This window comes from Lathyrus oleraceus, chromosome 6 (genome assembly GCF_024323335.1).
Source record: "Lathyrus oleraceus cultivar Zhongwan6 chromosome 6, CAAS_Psat_ZW6_1.0, whole genome shotgun sequence".
Classification (NCBI taxonomy): domain Eukaryota; kingdom Viridiplantae; phylum Streptophyta; class Magnoliopsida; order Fabales; family Fabaceae; genus Lathyrus; species Lathyrus oleraceus.
This window is the reverse complement of record NC_066584.1, coordinates 320123691-320133222: the sequence shown is the minus strand read 5'-3', so window position 1 is coordinate 320133222 and position 9532 is coordinate 320123691. Positions and strand designations below refer to the sequence as shown.

General features: G+C 34.3%; 1 protein-coding gene across 1 annotated transcript; it reads right to left on the bottom strand.

The window, feature by feature from the left end:
* Nucleotides 1-697: 697 nt before the first annotated feature.
* On the bottom strand, nt 698-2472 carry LOC127098203 (40S ribosomal protein S24-1). Its single transcript, XM_051036732.1, has 5 exons — nt 2255-2472; nt 1776-1817; nt 1469-1639; nt 999-1085; nt 698-905 (listed from the first exon to the last, which is right to left on the bottom strand). Exons 1-5 carry the CDS (start codon nt 2324-2326, stop codon nt 864-866), a joined length of 414 nt encoding a protein of 137 aa, XP_050892689.1. The 5' UTR covers nt 2327-2472; the 3' UTR covers nt 698-863.
* Between the last annotated feature and the right edge of the window lie 7060 nt (nt 2473-9532).

The window sequence follows — 9532 nt, the reverse complement described above, 5'->3', positions numbered from 1 at the left end:
GTTCGGGCATTGCATTCGAAGAGTAAGAGTTGGTGGTAGTTCATACCATTATTCACTTCTGTCGCAGTCGAGGAGGGACAGTACTGAGTCTGGGTTTTCTATCTGTGGCCTGACTTATTCAAAAAAGAATGAGTCGTTTCAGCAGCTTTTTCAATAAGGCATTGCACGCAAGTGCCTAGGCTAATCTGGGCAAGATGTCATATTTTATGCAAGCTTGTGTACTGTCATTTTGGCTTGGTGAAGTTGATCATTGTGTAGCTATTCAGAGCCTAGAAATAGGTGACTACTGTGTAACTATTTTAATGAATTAAATTATTCATTAATGTATGAAATAGGTGGTATCCACATTACTAAGTAGTAGAGTGGCTGTTGCATATACCTTTCTCACTACTCTCGTTTAATGACCGCAGAAAATAAGTTAATGGTAGAAAATTAATTAAGAAAACATTTGAGTGAAATCCTTTTTTAATGATCTTGTACAGTAAGATGATCAAATAATACATACCCTTCGTGTAAATGTATAAACAGTTGGTTAATTTCTAAAATCGGTTAACAAATTCTATTGATACGAGTATGATGTATAGTAATCAAATTATTTTGAAATACTTTAGGAAATCAACAAACATTGAACTAAACAAAATGTAAATAGTATCACAATAAATTAACAAAATAAAAGCATATAAAATGTTCAGCAGAATAATCAAAATTGGTCACTGGTACTCAATCTCAACACATAAATGTTAAAGTACAAAAGACAACTAAAGCAAAATCCTTCATTTCTAGAAAGCTACAAGACTATAAAAATAGTCTTAAGAAAAACCAGCAGTAAAATAACTTTAATATCATAACAAAATATCTGAAACTTATTTCTTCTTTCCAGCCTTGGCAGCATCGCCAGCCTTGGTCTGCAAATATAACATAGCAGATATTACACATTAAGATTTAACAAAAAAAACTTATATAAATGGAAATTTAACAAGACAACCCATATGTTTTACCTTCTTTACTCCACGAATCTTCTTGGCTCTGTTCTTCCTCTCCTTCATTTGCTTCCTTGACTTCTCAACCTTAGTATCAAGCCCATTCTACAAAATCCAACATGAACACATATTATAATACCCAATAAGAACAAATGTAGAGCAATACCTAAAAAATAATTCATGGCCAGGTACATAAAATAAGCACAGCATATATTTAGGGATTTCAGGTTATAGGTAAAACATATGAAAGGTAAGAAAATATAATCATCAAGTTCAATTCAGAAAATCACATTGTGAGAAAATATAGAACATTGTGTTACAACAAATTTAAATCAAATTTCACTCTGTATTAGGAGACTTACTCAAATAAAGAGGTGATAATAACTAACAACTATGCCAAATAAAGATCACAGCAAACAAATTATAAGGAATAGAATTATAAGAACAAGTATAGATAACAATCCACTAAAAAGACAGAATTAGCTCACCCTGATAAGTCTGTATTTTGGCTCGTACTTCTTAGCATTCTCAACAGAATCGTAGATCAAACCAAAACCAGTTGACTTGCCTCCTCCAAAATGAGTTCTGAACTTGAACACGAAAACAGTGTTTGGGTCCTTCACGTCATAGATTCTAGCCAACTTCTCTTTGAGTTCAGCCTTCACAAAAAGACAGACATTTCAACAAATAGAACAATAAAAACAAAGATTCATACTATGTATAATAAATTGAAACACATATCTAACACCTGGTAATATTTTCAAAGCATAAATCACAAATCATAACCAAAACTACCTTTGAGACATTGGCCCTCCCTGGATGAAGAACATCAATGACCTGCATGACACCACATAATGAAAAAAAATTAGAAAACCCCAACCATTTCAACCAATATCGTAATAGAAAAAACCCTACTTAACTGCATCAGTCAATAAAAGCTAATCCTATACGGAATATATGATATCGTTAGAAAATAGTAAACATACAAGCTTATTAGTTATTAATCATCTAAGAATATGATAAAATAAATTCGTATAAAAATAGCGTTTGAACTGAATCTACTTGGACTGAGTAATCGACTAAACCCACTAAGTCTGAGGAAAACAATTAAAACGATTTCAAATAAGCAGAATCACAAGTCAAATTCCAATATGATTAAACCATATCGTTATACAAATTACAGTGTACAAAGATCTGAACCCCTCAGATGAATCCGTAGCATTGAAACTTAGGGTTTGTGGAAAAATAATTGAGAATGGAAAAGAGAAACTCACAAATTGCTTCCTTGAGAGAAGCCTGTTAGTCATGAACTTCCTGGTTCTGATGGTGACTGCCTTGTCCGCCATGGTTTGTTCTGCGCCGGTAAACAAGCTTCAAGGAATAGGCAGTGATGCTCGAAGCGCAGACTCTAGTTGAAGAAGAATAACCGAAACAAAACCCTAGATTTTATACGAAACCCTAGTGAGAAATAATGGGCTGGCCCAAATTGAGACTATGGGGAGACTTAGTCATTTGCATCAGGAATGTTCTCTTCACACCCCATATTTATTTACACATTCCCTTCTTTACTTTTCTTTTTTACTTTTTAATGAAATTATGTCTCTTTTTAAAGCATAATTTCAAAATTATTTAATTTAAATGATTTTACACTATTACTTAAATACACTAACAAAATAATTACAAATTTTAGAATTTTAGAATTATTATAAAATTTATTTTTACTATGAATCACTTTTAAGTTGCTTCTAAGGTGAAAGGGCAATTAAGTCTCTCGCTAGTGTACCACTAGTTGAGAATGTGTAATTATATGTTGTATAAGTTAATTTTATTTTACTTTTTACATTCTATAAATTAACTTATCGATCCTTTAATAATATATAGCTTATTATATCTTCCAAATTACTAACAAGATAATATATGAAATTGAGATAAATTTATAAGATGCTCTATATAAATTTGTTTGGGATGGATGATTCTCTTGCAAATTTTATATAGCTCTTCACCACTAACTTGGTATGGTTTACTTACATATTTTATTAGAACTTTTGAAAATCGTAATTGAGTTATGAAATCTATAAGTAATTTGTTATGTGTTTTAATTGAGAGATAATTCCTTCGTAGGTCGAAGTGTTATGATGGATATAGATTATTGGGAGACAATAGGGTATTATTATTATTATTAGAGTTTATTCTAATATAACAAATGGGCAAAGAGGTAGGAGGGACAAATTGACTATGGATTATGAGAGGGGAGAAAACTACAAGAACATGAAAAAGTTGAAACTCACTTTTAGTAGCATAGTTAATTTGTCCTAAGAGTTTAAGAGTTAACTTGTGTCAAAAGGTTATGATTGATACATAAATTTTAGATATGGTATTCACAGTCATGACCTAGTTGAGTATTTAGAAGGTCATGACATATTAGGATGTCTAAAATTCGATAAAAGACTATTTGTGAGTGACATGGCAAAATACCACATGGTGTAACACCCCATTTTTTATTAGATATTTTATTATATTTTAATGTTTAAATTATGGATTTTGATGATTTATTTTATGGCTGGGTGTTGGCGGAATATGCATATCCTTGAGTTATGGATATATAAGGATGATAGAAGTAAGTAGAACAATTTAGAATTATTTTGATAATTAAAAATAATATTTTATTTATTTTTATTATATTAACTAATGAAGATAGAATAATTGGGTCAAATATTGAGAAAGTTAGTGGGAGTAGGGAATATGAGATAATTAAGTTTGGGTCAAGTTGATGATTTGGAAACGTTTACCCTAAAAATAAGGAATATGAGAAACCTAGGTTTATTGAAATTTTCACAATACATGATATTTGAGAAAAATGAGCAAATAGGCAATAGGAACGGTGATCAAGGGAAGAGAATGAATGGTTCAATTCAGAATTTTTGCAAGGAATTCAGGTAAGGGTGGGAACGTGTTCCAATAGTAATGGGTATGGTAAAAAGGTATAATGGAGGAACCTTTAACCTACTTAGGGTTTGGTGTTTTTATTCATAATTTTGAATTTGGATGCCATGATGGTTGTTATAGGATGATTATATGATGAATTTTATGTCCCTTATGTGCGTGTATTTTTCTGTTTTTATGATCGAACATATATCCACCATTGTTGCAATTTCAAAGGTTTTAGGCATAATCTTAAAATTGTGATTAAATAACTTAATTGTGTTAAAACTGTAAATTAACTTTAGATAATTAGAGTATTGCATGGGTTGTAGTTTTCTGAGCGTTTGGCTTTTTACGAAATCGAAATCGGAGGTCCGGAAGGCCTCCAACGATGGAAAACACATAAAATTATGCATTCTGTCTGTCACGACCGCGCTCAGCGCAAGAGCCTTTTTTGTGTTTTTCGGTCGAAATCGTTTTGGCCATAACTTTTGATCCGTAAGTCCAAATCGAGTATCGTTTAAAGCGTTGGATATCTGAAATGGAGATATATAACTTTGTTTTAGGGATAAAATAATTTTGGTGATTATTCTATGGATGTTTTAGGGGTTGAAGAAGATGAAAATTGTGTTAGAAATTTTAGAAAGCAACAACTTTTTAGTAACGCCTTTATGCACGGTTTTGATCATAACTTTCAACTCGTGAATCATTTTGGGTTGGGGTTTAAAGTATTAGAAAACTAACTCTCGAAGATATAAAGTGATGGTGATAAGTGAATTGTTTAATTATTATTCCTATGTCTACTGTGTTGGTGAAGTTTTTGTTCATACGTTTGATTAATAAATTATTGACATATCCCGACGATTTTGGTCATAACTTTTATTTCGTAAATCCGATTTTTATGTCGTTTGAAGAGTTAGAAAGTTAACGCTCAGGCATATAACATGGCGGTGATTGTTGATATGTTTTAATAATATTAACATGCCTACTATGTTAGTAAATGTATTAGGTTATACGTTTGGTTGATGAAGCGTTGCATTGTTGTAATATCATGGTGTGATAATTATGTTGTTATGTTGATGATGTTAAAATGTTGACGAGTTGCTTTTGTTTGTTGATATTATTCACATGGTAACATGAATTTGTTGTTGTATGATGAATGATGTGATGCATAAATGATGAGACGCGTGTGGGGATCCTTTAGGTGAACCTTATTGTGTTAATGCATGTTATTTGAGAGTCGTGCATCTTGGTGTACGGGCTTCGATCCAATTTTGGTGAGTTTAGATTCTATGGTGATGGATCGTATACGAGTAGCTAATTCCTATTATGGGGGATTAGTGAAGCGTTACCTATGTTGATGCTAACGAGTTTTGGTGAGCCTCGATCCCATTATGATGGATCGGATGCGAGTAGTTAATTCCTATTATGAGGGATTAGTAAAGTGTTATCTATGGTGATGGTAGCGACTTTGGTGTGTTCCAGTTCCAAGAGGGAATCGATCCTATAGTGGGGATCATGGAGTGAGATTAACTTGAGTGTTCACATTTGGTACCACATGCATGTCGAGTCGGTGTTGAGTATATTGCATAAGTGTTGCATTTGTATTGGTTGTTGTTGATGTGTTGTTGGATGAGATGTTGTTGCATATGATGTTAATGATAATTGAGATGTGGTTTTGTATGATGTTGATGATAATTAAGATGTTATTGTATATGATGTTGATTATGATTTAGATGTAAGAATGATATATTGTTGTGCATGATTGTTTAGATGTTGTACTTTATTCTTCATTATATATCGTTATTATTGAAATGAATTCTCACCCCTTTCGTTTGAATGTTGCCTTTACATGGGCATTGTGCAGATACTCAAGAGTAGTATTGTTGAAGTAACTGGAAAGCAACTCTTGGATTACTTCTTTATTTTTTCGCTTTTACTAATGGTACCTTGCTCTGATCATGTAATATAGGGTTGGGTTAAACGCTTATTTTATTCCTTATGTCTGATTATGTTGAAGTCATAAGACTAATTTTGTTGTTAAGAATTCGTAAGATGTTGAGTTGATTGATTACAACTCTCTTATTTTGTTATTATAATTGAAGATGGGACTAGATGTTATTACTTGCTTTATCTTCCAAAAATGTGATGATAATTCCGCTGCGATGATACTTTAAAATGGAAGTGAGCGTGTGATGACAAGTTATGAATATCTTATTATGTGAATATGTAATACTGATCAGATGAATGGATGTTGTGTAAACATCCCAGGTATGACTCAGATAAGTTGGATGTCGTGTAAACATCCTTATTACAAATGTTTGTATTGAAATTTATTGTTGAAACATGTGTTACGGAGCATGTCATGTGTGTTATGAATGTGTGACACCCTACGTGGTTTTATTTTATATTTAATTTACACGATAAATTATGTGTGGCGTTTAGGGTGTTACACATGGCGCTGAGGTTCATATCTGTTGCATTGAAAGATAAGGATGTTAATAATCTGAAAACTACACAACATGTGTATAAGGAAAGATTGATATACCAATCTACTATCATAGGTCCATACATATAAATGCAAAAAAAATTAACCTTAATTCATGATGAGAAGTACATGTGTTGGACCAACAACATGGAGGAATCAAATGTTATTGTTAATGTATTCTCGACACATCTTGGTTCTGTGAAGTTACTGAATAAGTTTCATTTAGTCTTGATCTTTGACTGCACGTACAAAACCAATACGTATTCGATCCCACTACTTGACATTATTGGTTTTACGCCAACTAAGTTAACTTTCTAAATTGGATTTTCCTACTTGGAACGTGAAAGGGAGACAAACTTCACATTGGGAGATAATATGGTATTATTGGTGTTACTATTTATTCTGATACAATAAATAGGCAAAGAGGCAGGAAGCACAATTTGATTATGGATTATGATAGGGGAGGAAACTACAAGAATAAGAAAAATTTAGAAGTCACTTGTAGTAAAAGAGTGAAATGCTCATTTGAGTTGAGATATATGCCTAACGGTTGTGGTTGGAACATAATCGTTAAATGTGGTATTCACAACCATGATCTAGCTGAGGACTTAGATGGTTGTGACATATTAGGTCATCTAAAACCCAATGAAATACTATTTTTGAATGACATGACAAAATATCACATGGCGTTGAGGTTCATAGTGGTTTCATTGAAAGATAAGGGTGTTAATGATCTAACAACTATGCAATTAGTGTATAAGGCAAGATCGACATATTGATCTACTATCAGAGGTTCATACACGGAAATTCAAATGTTGTTTGCCCTAATTCATAATGAGAAGTATGTGTGTTGGATTAGAAACATGGAGGAATTTGATGTTATTATTGATATATTTTAGACACGTCTTGATTTTGTGAAGTTGTTGAATATGTTTTATTTGGTCTTAATATTTGACTGCACGTATAAAACCAACATGTATCGGATCCCACTGATTAAGATTGTTAGTGTTACATCAACCAAGTTGACTTTCTCGATTGGGTTTGCCCCTTTGGAACATGAAAAGGAGGCAAACTTCACATTGGGAGACAACATGGTATTATTAGTGTTATTGTTCGTTCTGATACAACAAATAGGAAAAAAGGTTGGAAGCACAATTTGATTATGGATTGTGAGAGAAGAGGAAACTACAAAAACAAGAAAATTTCAGAAGTCACTTGTAGTAAAAGAGTTAAGTGCCCCCTTTAAGTTGAGATATGTGCCAAACAGTTGCGTTTGGAACATAATCGTTAGATGTCGTATTCACAACCATGATCTAGTTGGGGATTTAGATGGTCGTGACATATTAGGTCGTCTAAAACTCAATGAAAGACCTTTTGTGAATGACATGACAAAATACCACATAGAGTTGAGGTTTGTAGTGGTTGAATTGAAAGATATGGGTGTTGATGATCTAACAAATATGCAACTAGTGTATAAGGTTAATCGACATATTGATTTACTATCAGAGGTCCATACGCGGAGATGCAACTTTTGTTGACCCTAATTCATGATGAGAAGTACACGTTTTGGATTAGAAATATGAGGGATTTAATGTTATTGCTGGTATATTTTAGACACATCTTGATTTTGTTAAGTTGTTGAATATATTTCATTTGATCTTAATCTTTGACTACATGTATAAAACCAACATGTATCGGCTCCCACTACTTGAGATTGTTGGTGTTACGTTAACCAGGTTGACTTTCTCGGTTGGTTTTTCCTCTTTGGAACATGAAAGGGAGGCAAACTTCACATGGGCACTGAAGAATCTGAAGGAGTTGTTCACATCCAAAAAATCGATTCCCAGGGTCATGGTGACAAATTAAGAACTTGCCTTGATGAATGTCATTTAAGGTTTTTTCCTATCCTTATTCCACATCTTATGTGTATTCCATATTTTTTTTTAAAATTGGTTTGAAGTGCAAGGAGTATATCGAGGCTAATAGGCAAGAGCATATTACAGATCTATGGAACAAAGTCATTTATTTGAATTAGGTGTTTGAGTTTAAGCAACACTTGCAAAATTTTGAGGTAGTATGTCTTGATACCCCTTTATTAATTGATTATACGTGTCAAACATGGTGTCGCATCCTGCGAAAAATCAACCGGCGAGCCTAAAAAGAAAACACACAGAGCCGCCACTAAGCGTTATTTATCCCAAGATAGGGAAAGGAAACGCTCAGAGAAACCTGGAAAGACATGGTCTCGCGACCAAGACAATGGGTTCGGGAGTCGGTTACGCGAGGGGAAGGTATTAGCACCCCTCACGTCCGTCGTACTCGACGGGATCCACGTTCTAGAAAGATAAGGTTGCTATAAACATACATCACACACACACACGGGGACGCAGGTGGGGTTAAGAAGAAAGGGCTCGATAAGGTATCGCACCTTATGCCTACATATCTTGTCTGGAACAAGAATCAGAGCCACTGTAGTTCGGCTTACACACGCCAAACAACACAAAACAATCATACAAAGGGGGTGGCAAACATGGAGCCCGACAACCACTGGATGGAATTACGTCGGCATCCGAACCAAAATATGTACAAAACGGCAAACGTGGAGCCCGACTGCCAATCACTGGGCTTACGTCGGCATCCGAACCCAAACAATCAATAGCAAGTAAACACACGCAAAAAAGAAAAAGGTTGCCCGGAGTGGTCTCGCACGACCACCTGCCTACATACCTCGTCTGGCACGAGGATCAGGGCGATGTAGTTCCCCTGAACGGGACTGAATTGCTAACCAGAAACCGGGGAAAGATACACAACTAGGGAGCTGAGACTCGAGCCTAATGTTGTCATGCATCGTTAACCCTAAGTTCGGTTTTCTATCCTACTTGCATAAGCAAACTAACCTAACCAGGAAAGAAGCTAGCACACAAGCATACAATCATATATCATCAAATGAGAACAGGTATCCCAAACAAGCATGTCAATCAGATATCCACATAACACGCACTATAGCCAAACAAGGGGCTCAATCAATCAGGTTTGACCGCCGAAGCGAGTCGTCTGTACAGGCTGGTTTTGCTCTTAACCTTGCCATTACGAGGCTAAGGTGAAGCAGATGAAAGGATGAAGTGAGGATCAGACCTCACGG